This window comes from Cicer arietinum, chromosome 7, assembly GCF_000331145.2.
Source record: "Cicer arietinum cultivar CDC Frontier isolate Library 1 chromosome 7, Cicar.CDCFrontier_v2.0, whole genome shotgun sequence".
Classification (NCBI taxonomy): Eukaryota; Viridiplantae; Streptophyta; class Magnoliopsida; order Fabales; family Fabaceae; genus Cicer; species Cicer arietinum.
Window position 1 is genome coordinate 6625973 of NC_021166.2, and position 19548 is coordinate 6645520.

Sequence of the window (19548 nt, forward strand, 5' to 3'; positions counted from 1 at the left end):
TAAATGGAACTAAAATATCTCAAATTAGTAATAATTTAACATACTTTTGAAATTTTAAAATATTAAATTGATATGATATCTATTTTTGTAAAATTCATGTATTTAAATTGAGATATTTTAAAAACGCACACATACAGATGTACAAGGTAGGAAGAAAAAAAGAAAAACCTAAATTATTTGCAGTACGAAAAATCATTTAATCATATATAAACAAGATATCAATTATTAGATAAAAATTGACAATTCACATTTTTTTTCATTTATTGACTATTCATATTTAAAATTTATTAAATTAAATAATTTTGAAATATTAATTATTTATATATCTACGAATCCAAATCTAGTACGTCAAAAGATTAACTCCAACGATTTTGTTTGTTATTGTAAAAAATAGTAAGGGGGTGTTTATAATTAGGAGCATATCAATTATCACATGAGAATTTAGGAAAAGGAGGTGATGAAACCTAAACCACAGCAAGTCCCACCCACGGCCAAAACAAAAAATTCAGAAACTGTCCTGCAAAGCAGGTACTATTAAATGCCTTTGTTTTTAGATACCCTCAACACTGTCCTCTGCCGTTTCCCCTACAACTCATTCACTGCTACCTATGGCCTTTCTCCCTCATGTTTTATACTATGTCTAACTCCACACACAACTTTTTACTACTTGTAAAATTAGCTAGTTAGTGACACATTTTCCAACAACCATGCACATATCATATACAATATACTTTCTCTTAATTCAATATATTTGACTCTTGTAATAGTTTTTTATTATCCATTATATTCATATATTAATAAATTTTTTTTATTTAAAAGAAAAAATATTTTAGTGAATTCTAAGACACCGATGAATTTATTTGGTTACCAGTATTCTAAAATAAAATCAATTCAAAATTTAAAAATTATTTAAAAATTAATTAAATATAAAATAATGTTGCATGATTGATTGTTAGATACTATACACAATCAAATTTGAATGTATGTGAAAGTTCATCATATATTTTTGAAGTAATGTGAAATGGTTAAATATATTGATTACTATTGTGAGACAATAATAACAAGTAGTATATAATAATTTGAAAAATGCAAGTTAGTGAATTTGATCCAGGTCAGGCATTTATGAGTGAATAATACATCCAAATAGCAGAAATTGCTCCCATTGCCCCCTGCATGTTTCAATTGTTCCGTACATTTGTTACTTTCACTTTCTTTCATTTATAAAAATAAACATCTTTTGTACTTTGTTTACTTTCACGCATGCTAGGTTGGCTGCTAGTTAGGCAGTGATCTTTTTATGTAGAGATGCAGCTACCTAGCTACTCACATATTCACCCAATTACTAACTTGCTACTTTCAATTCCGTTCACTTCCCGTGACACACTCATTCTAGCTACCACTTCCACCATTTTTATATCTTCAAAATATTGCAGACATAAACGTAACGCCATGGAGATTTCATTTTATCTTCAATTTTTGTGTGCAAAAGCCAACATATTACTACTTAGATTTAATATATATATATTAGGTTAGATACATTTTTTATTAACATTAAATATATTTTTAATCTCTACAAAATTGTAATCTTTAAAAATATTTATTCATTTTTAGTTTTTATTTTAATTTTATAAAGACAATTTTAACGGGCTAAAACTATCGATTTTTCACAAAATTATTTTTCAAAATAGAAACTAAAAATAAATACAATTTCACAAACTAAAAATTTGAGAAATTTTTAATAGAAAATAAAAATAAAATTTTAAATTTATGTAGCCCTAATATATATATATATATTTTCAATAAACAAAAATTTACATTGTAAATTATAATAATTAATTATTAAAAATATTTGAATTTTATTAAAATTACACATACATATATATATTTGGTTATAACATGCTGTTATATAAAACTTTTACACTGATAATATATATAAACTTTTTGTCTATAAAAAAATTAACTCTTAATTGATCCGTTTGTTTTAAAATAACTCATATATTTACATTAATTTATAAATCTTTTTTCTTGTTGTAAAATTTATAATTTTTGTTTTATCGAATATGAAATATATGAAAGAAAGATGAAATTGTAGCCATACGTGAAATCTGACATAATGAAGACATACTAATGCGCTATGTAAACTATAGATACTATAGCCGCACATATAGCACAGTGCGTGGCTGGTTGCACACATATAAGTCTACACTCCATTAGGTGCTAGAAGATGTTTGCTGTAGATTTTGCAAGTTTTGAGACTTTGCTCGACGTCTATGGTCGTATTGTTTTGTTGGGAAGGATTTTGGGTAGTCTTTTGTGGTTTTTGCTTGTTCAATAAGACATTTGGTATACCATTATGTTGTGATTTAAATTTGGGTATTGATTTTGTTCTATCCTCTTTCTTTTTTTTCTTTTTTTTTTTCCTGTTCAACGAGTCTTTTCCTACGATCAATTGTCTTTGTATTTGACCCGGATATGCTAAGAGGGAATAAATAAATTGGTCTTCAAAATTGTTAATATTAATTTAAATAGTGTTTTATTTTCACAAATTAATATTAACTCATATATTGACATTAATTTATAATCTATAGTGTAATGACACTGTGTTTTTATGTAAAAATGATTAATTTGAAGGTCTTGAAACTGCATAAGCAGCATGGAGTTTAGTTTGCAGAATTGAACGCAGCCAGAGGCGAAAACAATAGATCCAGGTGTCCTTCAATTTCACCCAATTGGGATGCTCACATAACGAGTTGGGGATTGGTGGTTCAAAATTTTGAACTCTCTTGATTTTGCAGCCACAAAATTAGAGCACGTTTATCAAAGTCTCTCCTCTCTGTTAGTAGAAACTATTAGCCTTAAATTGTTCATTCAATGGATACAGAGCCAAATGTATGCTCATATTATTCTAATTGAGATTGCCATATAGAATTTTATCAATTTTAAATGTGATATTTGAGTTTTGTTTTTTCCAATATTAACATACATATTTCATATTATTATAGAATTTGTTGGTTCTAAGTGATGGGTGGGAAATCTCCCTAGTATTGCCTTTATCGTTTACAATGAATTTATTTATTTTCAAGGAATAAATATCTTTAGTATAAAAATTAACATTATTATATTAAAATATTATATTTCCTCAAAATTAATAAACACATTATTTTGATGAACATTGGATTAGCAATATTATATCGCTCAATAACACTTTATTAAATATATATATTTTACTAAATTTATCATTTAGTTGAAAATTTATTTCATAAGGATATTATATAAATTTTTTGAGATAAATCTAATTATTTGATATATATATATATATATATATATATATATATATAGCAACATTAATTAATCTTTTATATATGGATCTCAATATACCAGATGAGATTTATACCATAGAGGTACTCTCTTTCAACGTGTACGTGATCGATCCAATTATTGAGCTAATTAAATATGACTGTGTATCCATCTTTGAGTTTCAAACAAACTACATCTAAAAAATGAACATCGATCAGAAAAATTGTTTGGCGAACTAGTAATATAGGACGAGCGTTCTCATGAGAAGTGTTTGGTTATGCATCTCACATTTTAATTGATTTTAACTTGAATATAATATTTGTAATGTTTGCTATACACTTTTAATAAATATTAATTTTACAAAATTCGTTAATTAAAAATAAATATTATTGAATGGATAACCAACATCACACGCGTCAAAGTTGAAAGTATGTAAAAATAGATGATTTTGCTGACATGAACAATGGTAGCATCCAGCAAGTATGAAAACTACACATTAACATGAGATGATCCAAAATAGAAAACTCAGTGGGGGATAAAAAGCTTTAAAAAAATAAAATAAAAAAATAAAAAAGATATGGATAGCATCTATCAATAAAACCAAAAGGAGGGTGATCGAGCAAAGTGAGTTATGTAGAATTTATTACACCAGACATCGAAAGGGACTGAAGCTAAATGGGCAATGTAACAGTGCCTATGTGGCTAACTCGACGAAAAAAGAAATCCCAATAATGTTGTGACTTTCTCATTTCTTTCTCTATTTCTTTATATTTCTAGATACTTCACTTTTCTATATATCTTCTATACAATAATCTTACATCAACTATTTTACCGTACTTAATCAACATCTTAGGAATCTTGTAATACATTTCATGTGTTTTAATGTTATGTGTATGTAGGTATATAAAAAAGTACTTAAATTTCATCAACGACATTAATGTTTGTCTAATCCAAGAGGTCATGCATGGTCACAAATATTCATTTGGATAGAAGACACATACAAAAATACATATTATTTTAATTCTTTTTTATTTTTTATTTTTTCTGCGTGTCTAAATAATGTGCTCAAATACTTTTGAGTATTTTCTATGTCTAATGTAAGACTTATGTACTCTCTTGCTACTCAATAGTTTTATTTTTTGACTCAACGGCTCGATAATTAAACACAGTAATTTATGATCCTAGCTAACATGGATTATTTCAATGAATTAGTTTGTTCTAATGCGTTGTACGGATTCTCAATATTAGTATTTATAAATTTTGTTTTGTTTTTGTTGTATATATTCATTATTTTCTTCTTAATATATAAATGTTAAATTACTTTTTAAATTCCTTAATTTATTTTTAGTTTCACTTTCTAATTATTTTTCTTTCCTAACCGTATATGAAAGACCAGCTAGCTGTGATTAATTTTTGCAAGCCGTTACATTTTTTATAATTATTTTTATACTTTCTTTTAAAAGTCGTTTTTCTTGAAAAAGTTAAACTACACCATTATTGAATCAAGAGTTTTTTTGAGTCAGAATTATATTGAAGAAATTGAGTGGCACCTCTATAATAAATATTAGCCCCCTTAGTCAGCTGTGGAGTTGCATGTTTGTCTGAAGACGGAAGTGGTCACTCTTATTCCGTATAAATAATACTACCGAATAATATTTTATTTTAAACCAAATCGTGGTTAGTTAATTTAATTTTAATTAATGTTTAAGTTATTTTTTTTTATTTAGTCATTTATTTTAATTTTAAGTGATAATTTGATCTTTTATGTTTTAAAATGTCAACAATGTTAACCTTTTTTTACAAAAATTCAAAAAGTTCATCAAAATTTTCAAAAAAAATCCATAAAATTAATTATATTCTTCAATATAATACAAATTTCATCAATTTCGTAACTCAAATATTCAAATAAATTCATATTTTTATTCTTTATTTGATGTTATTAAAGATGAAAATATAACTTTATTTAAATACTTAAGTTATGAATTTGGTGAAATTGAATTATATTGAGGATGACACTTAATTTTATGGGTTTTATTTGAAATTTTTGAATTTTTGCAAAAAAAAAAAGGATAACATTGTTGACATTTTAAAACATAAAAGATCAAATTGTCACTTAAAATTAAAATAAAGGACCAAATCTAAAAGAAAAGAAAAATAAATAACTAAAATGTTAACTGAAATTAAGTTAAGGGACCACAAGTGATATTTAGCCTTTATTTTATATAGTAACGCATAATTTTAATGTTTCCCATTAGTGGTATTAACATAGGTTATAAATTGATCTATATTCAATTTTAGTTAGTTTCATAAGAGAAGATAAATATAAATAATTTTTTTAATAAAAGTTTTAATGTTTTTTATCTTAAATTGAGATATCATCGATTAATTTTAAATTTTTGTAAACAAAATAAAATAAACACATATTAATGTGTCAATTTTAAAGATTTGGAAATGCATCCAAAATGTCTGTCACGTTTCTGTACCCGCGTATAAATATGGATTTGGTAAAATTTTAAAGTTAAATAAATTTTTTCATAGGGTGTATATATTTTAAGAGATAGAGACAAATAAAATAGTTCAATAAATATTATAAGTTAATGATGTGATAAAAAAAGATATAAAAATAGTGAAGTGTTGAATTGATGTAGAAAAAATTAGAAAATACATATATCATTGTTGAATTTTATAAATTGTATTTCTATATAAAATTATCATGTTGTAATTAAATTGTGAATTCACTTTCTTTATTTTACCCTTAATGTTTGAAATTAAAAAATTAATTTCTATAAAAAACAAAATCTTTAGTCCAATAGTTTTTTATTTTTGAAAAACTCAATAATAAGATATTAAAAAGTTATCCAAAACACAAAACAAAACGTATAAAAGATAATTAAATAACTTATAAAGTTTTCAAGTTAAAATCAAATAAAATTGCTCATGATATCAACTATTAAAACATGTCCATGTTTAAGCATGATAATGTGTTGTTCCACCGTTAGATAAAATTAGAGATAAAATCTTAACTTTAACTTTGACCTCTTATGATAATAGTTTAACATGTTGTACAACTTAAACTACATTACTTTTTTGTTACTTATAGATACAATGATTGTGCTCTTTTCAAATAGTCCAAATGTAAACAAACTACATAACGTTTATTTTGATTTCTTGTTAGCAACACCTAACCCCTTGAATTGTTGAGCATGAGAGTGGGCACATGCAATAATGTATAACACTTTGAACACCCAACAAGACCACACAATTTGTAATCATATCCTAACAAAAATTGACAATGAAAGAATAGGTGTGGTAATGATGCTTCTTTTTTATATTGACCAATACTATTTACTAGAGATTTTGTTTATTTAAAATAGCATGTTCTAGAAATTTATCCTTAGTTAGAAATAGATACTTTAAGAGGAATCAATTTGATCAAAATAAAATCAGTAAATGTTAAGACTACAATACTAGAACCCATTGATAAATAATGATACATGTCTCTCATAGAACATTGCTCTCCACCAACCAAAGCCTAAATATTTCGAACACTGAAATGTTTTTATCTCCCATTGCACTAAACAACCGACTAAATCTATCACACAAAAAACAAACCAAAAGAATGTATGTTTTTTATCACTAAAACTCGGACCATATTAGTGGGCCAATTAACCCTCCCACCAATTATCGTGTCACAAATAGTCTATAAATCATTCCATAAACTTGATTATTTTATTTTCGAAAGCCACAACAATCTCTCCCTTTTTAGAACACAACATAAATTGAATCACCTGTTAGACAACCATTTATCATAACAAAAACAGTTGTCGATGATAGACACCTTATGAACTAGGTCCTCCTTCCTTGGTGGAAAATTCATTTTTATCATAACTACTTTAAATAGGATAAATCTATTTTTCCTCTTCTTAGCTTCTTCCAATATCTCATTAACAATCTCTACCATTCAAAATTTGGTGGACTTTCACAAAAACAATTTGAATTTCAACAATGATTTTATGAATCAACGTGTGGACTATCAATTTTAGACAACTAGTGTGGATTATCAATTTTAGAACTCAATGTGACGAATATACAATTAGATATTATGTACCTTGTATACATGAAACTTTGTGAAAAATGCATAAATTGCAACTAGTCCAATTTTTTTTATGAACCCAAACTTCACCCCCTAGGCACAAGGCTTTTGAAACTAGTCCAAGTATTTACATTATTTTGTAAAAATAAAACCATTTTAATTTTGTAACTCACTCAGCTGCTCTTTCTCTTTGATTAAAAACAACTTTAATTTCCATACCCGGTCCCAGCATTCCCCTACTGCCGTGGGCACTTTTTTTCATAAATCATCACATTGCCTTACCCTAATTCTCTCTTCTCCTCCATCCTTTGGATTCCAAACAAACCCCTTCATCAACTTCATTCTACCCTAATTAATTTTCTATATATATCAATATACACCCTTTCCTCATCTCTTACTCTTCTCATACATATCCTACCTTATAAATATACACAAACCAAGTAAAGGTTTGGATAAAAAGAGAGAGAGAATATATATCATTATAGCTTATCTATCTTATCCTTCTCCTTCTTCTCTTCTTCTTTCATTTCTTGTTTTTGTAAACCTATCTTCATAAACATGTCTACCTGCAGCATCGATGTTGCAACTGAACAACTTTGCTACATCCCTTGCAACTTTTGCAATATTGTTCTTGCGGTATATATATATATATCTTTCATTTCAATAAACTCATTATAATTTTCTTGGATCTACTTTTTCACCTCTTGCATGCTCTACATATATCTTACTAGATATTTTTTTCTCCAATTACAAGAAATTAACTTCTTAGCATATGTCTCTCATTTTCTTTGGTGTTCTTAGGATTTTTGTTTTGCTTCTCATGTAGTTATCCAAGTATAAAGGAATTAATTCAGATCCTGAAAAGGAAAGCATGTTTTGTGTGTGTTTGCACTTTTGATGTATTAAAATATTTTAATTAATTCTCTCTTTCTGGGCTTTGTTAGTTTTTTTGTTTCAGTCAAGTCTCCATCTCCATGGGCTTTTTTTACTCTCTTTCTTTTGCAGTCAAAGAAAAGTGATAACCTTAAGGTTCTCACTTTTCAACACAGTCTCAAATGGTCTTTGCCCTTTTCTGTGTGTTAGAGCTTAACAAGAAAGAAAGAGCAAAGTGAGTGTGTGGTTGATTGTGCTAGCTAGCTGTGTTTTGATAAATATGGAGATGTCCTCTTCATAACGCCAAAAACAAAGCACTAAATGATAAAACTTTTGATAAGACATCTCTTCTTCTCTTATACTATACCCTTTCTTTTCTATCTCTTGCCTGCCTGTGACCTAATTTACATCCAACTCTTTTTAAATCCTATTTATATCCATGGTGCTTGATTTTTCAAGTTGCATGGTCTCTCAAATTTTTATTATTTGTTTACTTTATGTTTTTCCAAGATAGATCATGACATATATATATACCCCGAAATATTGATGAAAATTTAGAAGAGAAAATAGGAAAAATCAATATCTAATTTGTTTAGAAACCTTAAACTTGTTGACTAATTTTCCGCTTTAATTAATTTTGACTTTTCCTATAATGTTGACAAGTATAAAAAAATATGTGATTTATATAATACGTGATGTTTTGATATTATAATTTATGTTAAAAGAGAAGTATGGTATATATGCATGTAAGTAGTTATGGAATGGTGGAATTGAATGTTGATGATGCAGGTGAGTGTTCCATGCAGTAGCCTATTTGACATTGTGACCGTTCGATGTGGTCACTGCAGCAATCTATGGTCTGTTAACATGGCCGCCGCGTTTCAGTCACTTTCATGGCAAGAGCATCATCATCTTCAGGTGATTTATTTTTAATCTCCAAAACATAACTAACTCAAAAGTAACTCAGTACTCCTAGGCCTAGCTACATATATAGAGGCTTCTTTGATTTCTGGATCCTAGGGTTTTTCTTTTTTTATTAAATCAAAGCATCTTGGCTCGGCTTAGCTAGCTAGGTTTTTATAGCTGACTCGATTATTATCTGTCATTTCTACCTGAGATTGAGAAAGAGAGAAGTAGCTAGCTACCTACCTACCTACACCTGCAGCCGCCATTAACACTTTTCTTTTCCCACTTTGATTTGATTTGATGTGTATCAACAATTCATACTTACATCTAGGTTTTAATGATTTCTTTTCAACTTAACTGAGTTAGACTCAATTTGTTTTTAAAAAACTATTAATATATTATTGTTTTTTTAAATAATTAAAAACCGAATTTATCTATGGTGTAGATCCCTAAATGTAATTCGATTTGAACAAGTGTCATTGATTGGTCAGTTATATATATTAAAGCTGCTAACATTTAATCGATCTCTCTGAACAAAGCATTGATTGATGAATATATAATTAAAGAGCAAAGATTGATTTCCTCCTATCCTAGTATATCCATTTAACAAGAAATAACAAATAATGTAATTTGTGCAGGCACCTAGTCACTGCATGAATCCAGAGTATAGGATTCGCAGCGGATCCACTTCCAAATGCAACGATAGAATTGCAATGCGTACTGCACCAACCACTCATCTTACTGAGGAAAGGGTTGTTAACCGTCGTGAGTATTTTTTATTTATTTTTTAATTATATTTGTGACTTTTTATTCATTTAATATTCAATATTGTTATTTTGTTTTTCCAGCTCCGGAGAAGAGGCAGCGTGTACCTTCTGCTTATAATCAATTCATAAAGTAAATAAATATCACATTTAATTAGTTTGCTATCTACCTATTTCACATTTAATTTGAATTGAAAACATCTTTATAAATTCATATATGCACTATGCAGGGAAGAGATTCAGAGGATCAAGGCTAATAATCCTGATATTAGTCACAGAGAAGCTTTCAGTACAGCTGCAAAGAATGTAAGGATCCTATTAATTAATATTCAAATTAATTTCACGTAATATATATTTAATAACTGAAAACTATATTTTCTTTTTTAGTGGGCACATTTTCCTCATATTCATTTTGGGCTGATGTTGGAGACCAACAATCAGGCTAAGATGGAGAATGTAAGTATCTTAATATAGCAATTATTATTATTAGTATTAATATTGATTTGATGATGAGATGCAATTTGATTACAATATTCAGGTCTCTGAGAAGCGTTTGATGTCAAGGGCTGCGCTAATGAACAAATGAAAGCTATAATGTTGAATCAATTTCAATTAAATGTGTCATGTAAACATTGTCCTCACTTTTGATGAGTTTTAAGGGCAATTAACTCTTTTTCTTTCTTAGTTCACTTAATTTGTCACTGCTTACTACTTGTGTAACGGATGCTTTACTTAATATATCAAGCAACAATGCTACTTTCCCTTCTCATCATTAATTTTTTTTTTCTTTTTCTGTAAGCTAAATTCTATTACTACTACAACTTAAAGGATAATTGGGGACTGTGAGGTTAAGAGATAATTGGGGGAAACAGGAGAAGGCTTCAACATGAAAGTGTGGCATCAAATTACACCATTTAATTAGGTAATCATTTTTGCTTGGTAATTAATTCCAAATAAAATAACAACTAACTAAAGTGACTTTCTTAAATTGTGGAATCTTTAATGTTAATGATCAACTTTGTATTGGGGTTTATAGGTAGAAATAACAAGATTTGTGACGATTTGGTTTGATGCTAAATGGATTATAGTGTCTCATTTGAGTGTTTGATAAATATAATAATAAAGTTATCATTTGATATTATCATAACATATCTCTCTAGTTTAAAAATTTATCTTAAATATGTGTTAGAAAACACTATAATATGTTAAAAATTGTCATTTATCCAATTATTTTTATAAAACATAATTTAAATTTACAAAATTAAACTCTAACTAAATATAAATATAGTGTTGTCAATAAATTTTTTAAATAAAAAATTATTTTATTATTTATTTATTTATTTTAATATTTTTGTTAATTAATATTTAAAATTATTGTAAGTTAATTTCAAAAAACAGTATGTAATGATTATAATTTTATAATATGATATATTTTATATTATATCATAATTATATGTGTATAACATAAAATAAATTACAAAATAAAATAATATCATTCTATTCGGTATGACGCTCACAACAAATAAAAAATAAAAAAATATTTAATATGTTACTATCTTATCACATATTTATTTAATTTTATATGTACATTAAATTAACCTTAAAAGAATCTCACATTGTTTGATTGAGGTTAAAGATTATAAATAAATAAAAAAGTGCATGCGTAAATCAAAGACTAACACTGTGTTTGATACAACATAAAGACACGAAGGAAAGAAAACATATAGGATAGAAAGTTTATGAGAAAATGTTGTTTGGTTGGTTGGTCAAAGAAGAAAGAAAACATGAATTTGGTGGACCCCGCGTCCAAATGCATTCCCTCTTCATTTTGAGAGAAAGATAGAAAAAGAAAAGAAAACAACTAAGATTGGTAAATTACAAAATGGCCACTACTTTCAATTTTTATACTATCACATTATTATTTGCTTTTTTTTTTCTCCTTCAATCAGTCTTTCATCAATAATCAGTGACCTCGTTTTCACGATACCTCTTCAATTTTTATTTTTATTTTTATTTTTATTTACCGTAATAATATTTTGTATACAAGAGTAACTTGATATATAGATATAAATTTTATATATAAAATTTTATTTTAATGCAAGGTACATATATTAATTAACAAATATATATTTATATTTTCTTTTTATTTTCTTTACTACCAAACAACTAAACAATCATTTTACTTTTCACTCACTTTCTTTACTTTATCATTTTTCCTTTTATTTTCTCTCCTTTTACTTTTCTCCGCGTCCAAATAAAGCATGATAGTCATGAATAAATAAATTTTTCCTCTCTAGAACAAAAGTTCTAGTAGAAACTATAAGGAACCATCTTTTATTTTATCTTTAAAGATGTTATATCATACTTATGAATGGATGGAGATATTTAGAAAATTACAAAGGAGCAAAGCTTGCTTAAAAATTTCTTTTGATGAATTCAATTTATTGTAGAAATATTTATTTCTTTTTCTTTTCTTTCCTACATATAAATGTACTTTTATAATTGAGAATTGAGTCTGTTTAAAGTATGCGATTACGTAGATCTTAAAATTTTAGAGATACTAAAATTTCTTTTTTATAATATAAAAAGGTTATATAATAAAAAATATTAAAATTTGAAAGATTCAATATTTTTTCTTCGTAAACTCTGACTAAAATTTAAAATTTATAAATAACTGGACTTTAATAGTCGAATATTTACAATAAAAAAAGTAAACCTTTGTTGTCCTTATACTAAAATTAAAACACTTTGATGGTTGAATTAACAAATGAAATGGTGATTGATTGCATAATTATTCAAAAACGACGAATTCAAATAAAAAAGTACTATGATAAAAATTCTTATAAATACACACAACAAAATACTGAGACAAGTGATGGGTCTTTTCAAATCCTTACCCTTCATATATTGTAGATCAATCAATTGCCTCAATAAATGATTAAAGATGGTAATTGTTGCTTATGTGAGTTGCTACTACCATATTATTGTCTTGATAGAGTTTTCTAAATAATGATTAGTTTGATAGATTTATTAATTGTATAACTACTTTTACAATAGTTGCATTTTAGTTTTGTTTGAATTTTTCAATTTATATTATATATATGAGAAGAGTTTTACAAGAAGAAGGTAAAAGAGTAAAATTTTGACCATACAACTATACATAAATGATCGTGATTAAAATAAAAAGACATGTAACTTTTAAAATAATCATGTGTCACTTAAATAACTTTTAATCATAATTATTTATGTATGTTCAAGATTTAACTATTTCACCCTCTTATCATGACCATTCATTATTTATATATATATATATATATATATATATTTGTATATATATATATATATATATATATATATATATATATATATTGACTTATAAAAAGAATCAAGGTATAAAAGAATAGAAATAAGATATTAAATTTAAACTTTACACAAAACATTCAAATTCTCATAAACATCCGTGCTTTTATGAATGTTCTAACATGAAGTTTATTATGTTGAAGAAAGGATTTAAAGAATAGTTTTTTTACTTTTAAAAATAAAATATCTTTAGGAAGATTTTTTCATGTACAAGTGAATTACAACTCATAAATTAATGAATGCCTTTACAAAAACCATAAATTACTAAATTTCGGATAAGTGACCCGCAAAATGATTAATTCTCATATTAAATTATCGAATTATTACAATCATAATTTACTAATATACATTATCACCGTAATTTCTCTCAAGTATTTAAATAAAGTGATCACTCAAATTAAAAGTCTTGGTCATCCTAAAACATCCATCATTCGTCCGTATAATATGCGCATGAAGCACATAATATGCGCCAGCCCATGTCGATGTCATGCATAACACAATGTTTGGAATAGATGAAAGTAGAGAGAAAAGAAAAGATGAAAAGGAAAACATATTTCAACCCCTTTTTCCTCCTTTAAATTGTTACCCTTGAAAGAAAAGAAAAAAAGAAGTATAGGTACCCGATAAAATTTTCCTCTCAATTTAAAAATAAACTCTAAAAAGTAAAAATAAATAAATAAAAAATTGACCAAAATATGTCCTATTGATAATATTTGTCTTTTAAATTATTCTCTTTAAGGATATTTATTTCATTTTCTCAAATATACTTATTTATTAATTTTCTTTCCTTTCATTTTATCTTATATCAAACAATCATTACACTTCATAGTTGTTTTTTCTTCTTCTCACTTGCTTTCCTTTATCTTTCTTTCTATCAAACACACCATAACCCTATATTTGAAACAAAAGGAAAGGAAAAGTTGGAAGAGAAAAGATCACACGCAAATATAGATAATCTTTCCCTCCTTTTGAACACATTGAAAATAGAAGTTGAGAATAATATTTGACGGGACCCACTAATAATTATCTTTTCTTCCAATAGGAAGTTGACAAAATTATTCTTACTTTATTTTATTTTATTTTTTATTTTATTATTATTATTGATATTATATCTCAATTTTTACTAAAGATATTTATGTTATTTTAAAATATACTTTTTTTATTTCCTCACACTTTTTCATTCACACAAAATAACTAATTAATTATATTATTTTTTACCACTTTATTCATTTTTAAATTTATGTTCTCTACTTTTATTTTCTAAACCAAACTAAGAGTAAACGAAATTAAGAAGGAAAACAAAAAAGAAGCTACAATTTGGACGTATTAAGATCCAAGAATATTATATTGCATGCTTCTATTATATAGTGATTATTTTATTTAATTTTAAATAAAAAAAAATGAATGGTAATTTGTGTTCTGACGATGAGAATCTGAAACGTCAAAATCATGTCTGTTATGCATTAATTTCAATTTTCTTTTGAATGTCATTTCATGTCTGTCTGACTTTCTCAAGCAGCCCACCACAGCACTCACTGACTGTTGCAGAAACACACCCCCTTCAATTTCGCACCCCCCCGCCCACCACCGCTTTTCAAGTTAAGGCTCTGTTTGGTTTTCTTTCTTTTACTACTACTACTACTACATCGTTGCAACTCTATGTCTCTTTACAACTTTGCAATTAATGCTACATCGTAACCCCGTTCATAAGAAGAGATTCGGATAAATTTTGCACAACTCAAAGTCAGAGTTTGAGTAGTAGAAATTTGTTCACCTCAATTCAATAACAATTTGTTAATTTGCAGTTTGATCCGAATTTTTTATTTATAAAGAGTGTCTACACTGAAACGAAAAAGAAAAGGAAATTAAGAAATAGAGGGGACGTTTTGGGGTATGTATGCGTGAGACAAATTATGAAGAAGTAAATATTAGGAGGTTACAGAACTAAAGTTTCTCAAAGGAAACACTATAATTGGCAAGTTAGTAACCACATTTGTTATCCTTCCTCCAACGCTAAATATAAAAATAAAAAATAAAGTTGATTGATTTTCCATACAAAAGAGTACATTTATTATAGAAGCCACAAAGCCGCATAAAATGTACTATGAACCCCACAATTTTGGATATTTTACTAAGTGAGATTAATAATTTATCGAATGCTTAAATTTAACGGTAGATTTTGAATAAATATTAAAGAGTGAATGATCAATCATCCATAAATAATGAAACCATAGAGGATTCCGTAGACTCAATTAATTACGATCAAGATTTATGAGGCTCAATGAACTTAAGTAGAGTTGACTAATAAAAATTTTATACTTTTTTTTTTATAGAGAATTAATAATTTGAGATTGTTTGATTTTAAGCAAAACTTGATACTTCAACAAGTAAATTTTAAAACAATTTAATCAAATCCGTTTGTGAAATTTTTTTATAGGTAATGATAATTTGAGACTTTTAGAAATAGAAAGTAAATGAGGAGTCTAATTGTAATATTAGGAAGAAAACAAAATCTTTAAAGGTTTGTTTGATTTGAGGGATTTGAAGGAGAGATAATATTTAAGAAAAATATATTTGGTTCAAATTATAGAAAATAAGATGAGCGGAGAGATTTTAAATTTCTTGTAAAATGTTTTTTTGTTCTTCTTTTATTTTAGGAGATTTGAAGTGAAGTAGAGGATATGAGCTCAATCATATATTAAAAAAATATTTAAAATTTCTTATCTTTTATTAAACCAATCACAAAATTATTAAAAATTTATCTTCTCTCCTCTTTTGAATTAAATATGTGTCTATTTTCTCTCCCACTTCCTCCATTAAAATATATTATTTTTTACCACTTTATTCATTTTTAAATTTATGTTCTCTACTTTTATTTTCTAAACCAAACTAAGAGTAAACGAAATTAAGAAGGAAAACAAAAAAGAAGCTACAATTTGGACGTATTAAGATCCAAGAATATTATATTGCATGCTTCTATTATATAGTGATTATTTTATTTAATTTTAAATAAAAAAAAATGAATGGTAATTTGTGTTCTGACGATGAGAATCTGAAACGTCAAAATCATGTCTGTTATGCATTAATTTCAATTTTCTTTTGAATGTCATTTCATGTCTGTCTGACTTTCTCAAGCAGCCCACCACAGCACTCACTGACTGTTGCAGAAACACACCCCCTTCAATTTCGCACCCCCCCGCCCACCACCGCTTTTCAAGTTAAGGCTCTGTTTGGTTTTCTTTCTTTTACTACTACTACTACTACATCGTTGCAACTCTATGTCTCTTTACAACTTTGCAATTAATGCTACATCGTAACCCCGTTCATAAGAAGAGATTCGGATAAATTTTGCACAACTCAAAGTCAGAGTTTGAGTAGTAGAAATTTGTTCACCTCAATTCAATAACAATTTGTTAATTTGCAGTTTGATCCGAATTTTTTATTTATAAAGAGTGTCTACACTGAAACGAAAAAGAAAAGGAAATTAAGAAATAGAGGGGACGTTTTGGGGTATGTATGCGTGAGACAAATTATGAAGAAGTAAATATTAGGAGGTTACAGAACTAAAGTTTCTCAAAGGAAACACTATAATTGGCAAGTTAGTAACCACATTTGTTATCCTTCCTCCAACGCTAAATATAAAAATAAAAAATAAAGTTGATTGATTTTCCATACAAAAGAGTACATTTATTATAGAAGCCACAAAGCCGCATAAAATGTACTATGAACCCCACAATTTTGGATATTTTACTAAGTGAGATTAATAATTTATCGAATGCTTAAATTTAACGGTAGATTTTGAATAAATATTAAAGAGTGAATGATCAATCATCCATAAATAATGAAACCATAGAGGATTCCGTAGACTCAATTAATTACGATCAAGATTTATGAGGCTCAATGAACTTAAGTAGAGTTGACTAATAAAAATTTTATACTTTTTTTTTTATAGAGAATTAATAATTTGAGATTGTTTGATTTTAAGCAAAACTTGATACTTCAACAAGTAAATTTTAAAACAATTTAATCAAATCAATTTGTGAAATTTTTTTATAGGTAATGATAATTTGAGACTTTTAGAAATAGAAAGTAAATGAGGAGTCTAATTGTAATATTAGGAAGAAAACAAAATCTTTAAAGGTTTGTTTGATTTGAGGGATTTGAAGGAGAGATAATATTTAAGAAAAATATATTTGGTTCAAATTATAGAAAATAAGATGAGCGGAGAGATTTTAAATTTCTTGTAAAATGTTTTTTTGTTCTTCTTTTATTTTAGGAGATTTGAAGTGAAGTAGAGGATATGAGCTCAATCATATATTAAAAAAATATTTAAAATTTCTTATCTTTTATTAAACCAATCACAAAATTATTAAAAATTTATCTTCTCTCCTCTTTTGAATTAAATATGTGTCTATTTTCTCTCCCACTTCCTCCATTAAAATCCTCTCTCCTTTTCTGTTTATGTATATATAATAAAAGAATATGTTATTTTTTGTGAGAGTAAAATGCTTTGTTTATTTATTTATTTGAAAAATGCTTTCTTAATTTCTACTTTTCTTTTAAAACATGAACTATTTTATTTTCCATATTTTACATAATCTATTAGCGAGTGTTTTGTCAAGACATTAGTTATTAAAAAGTCTCATTAATACATATTTTGAGTTTTATGAAGAAAACACAGATATCCAAGATATCATTGTATAAAAAAGTTCAGTGAAGAGAGAAAAGTTAAGGAAATACTTCTGTCTTAAAATATTAAAAAATGTATTATTAAAATATGTATTTTGACATAAATATTATTTTATCTTAAAATAAAAATAAAAATATATCAACGAAAAACATTTATGTATTTGATTTAAATAAATCATTTTTTTAATCTATTTTTATTTTTATTTTAAGCTGGAACATTACTTTTCTTAGTCCCAAAGGCATATAAGAAACAAAATAAAAAATATTAAAATTAATAAATTTAGTTATTGTTTTAATTTTTTTAAATGTTTTCAATGTATATTCTTATGAAATGTTATGAGACATACATAGACTAATATTAAAAAAAATATTTAAATGAAATAAAAAATAAAATTAAACAAGGAGTGCACACTGAAAAATCAAACTCTTTCTCATGAGTGAGATCAAAATCTTCTCCAAATATCCTCTTATACTTAGTTATTGAGAGGGTAAGTTTGTTCTAGTAAACTCAGTTTTCTGTTTTGAGGAATGCATTTATTAGTAGTATTTTGAAAAGCATCTCCCAATAGTAAGAACATGAGCCAAGCAAAGCAAGAGTGGACCCTATTCATGCAAATTGATGATCCAAGGCGGGTTCCATGGAATGGCAATTAGCTAAAAGGGTTATCAAAATGATTCGGTATATGTCTTAAAATTATATTCTAAATGTGTAAAATTGATCTTTAACATATTTAGTTATTTTTGAGTGAAATTATTTATGTTATTTTTGAGTGAAATTATTTTATGTATAAAGTTAATTATAACTTGTACTTAAGATATGTAGTTTTTGAATTTAAATCTGATTTTTACATTAAAATTTATTATTCAACTTATTTTTATTAAGTAAATATATCCAAAACATAAACCGTTTTACGTTCAACTCATTTTTAAGTAAATTCAATCTTACAAAATCAATTAATTTAAAATCAATTTTTGTCACCCTAGAATCAAACAGACCTTCAATTGAGTTGAGCAATACTAGTACACGTTTTTTTTTTTATCTTAGGAGAGATAATAAATACTACTATAATTAATTTACAGACAAAACATTCAATCTAATAGTATCAACATTTGTCAATTAAATTAGAATAAAAACTCTAACACTCGATTCCTGTGTATAATTATACGATGCATAGCATCCCGGTCCTACGCCAGTTTGTTGCTGGCTTGTATTATTGTCAAAAATTCTTAACTTTGTGATACACACAGTAACGCGTGGCGCTTCCATCTATATATTCCACCCTCTGCTGTCTGTAAAGACCACAAAGTACTAATAAAGTCACATTACCGTTCCATCCTCTCCGTGAAATTGTTACTTTGAGCCTTGGCATTAGCATCACCCCAACATGGATCCCGGAATGTGGTTGTACTGACTTACTAAGTAGGGTCATTTAATATTCATTTATTCATGAATATCAAGAGTAGACATCAACATCAAGAAAAGAAAAAGTGTTTTCTATAAATATTGTAAAATTCAATTTACGATACTTCAACATATGTTTTTTTTACCGATTTCAACTTTTACAT

The 19548-nt window shown here is 26.6% G+C and overlaps 1 protein-coding gene across 1 annotated transcript; it reads left to right on the forward strand.

Moving 5' to 3' along the window:
• Positions 1 to 7786: 7786 nt before the first annotated feature.
• On the forward strand, positions 7787 to 10702 carry LOC101505380 (axial regulator YABBY 5). Its single transcript, XM_004508425.4, has 7 exons — positions 7787 to 8026; positions 9053 to 9181; positions 9808 to 9934; positions 10018 to 10066; positions 10164 to 10239; positions 10321 to 10389; positions 10472 to 10702. Exons 1-7 carry the CDS (start codon positions 7949 to 7951, stop codon positions 10517 to 10519), a joined length of 576 nt encoding a protein of 191 aa, XP_004508482.1. The 5' UTR covers positions 7787 to 7948; the 3' UTR covers positions 10520 to 10702.
• The last annotated feature ends 8846 nt before the right edge of the window (positions 10703 to 19548 follow it).

Bases quoted from the DNA above. Each gene is read 5' to 3' on its own strand.
- LOC101505380 (XM_004508425.4), top strand. From the start codon at position 7,949: ATGTCTACCTGCAGCATCGATGTTGCAACTGAACAACTTTGCTACATC. The intron at 9,935-10,017 runs GTGAGTATTTTT...TTGTTTTTCCAG, and splicing joins GGAAAGGGTTGTTAACCGTC to CTCCGGAGAAGAGGCAGCGT. The intron at 10,067-10,163 runs GTAAATAAATAT...TGCACTATGCAG, and splicing joins GCTTATAATCAATTCATAAA to GGAAGAGATTCAGAGGATCA.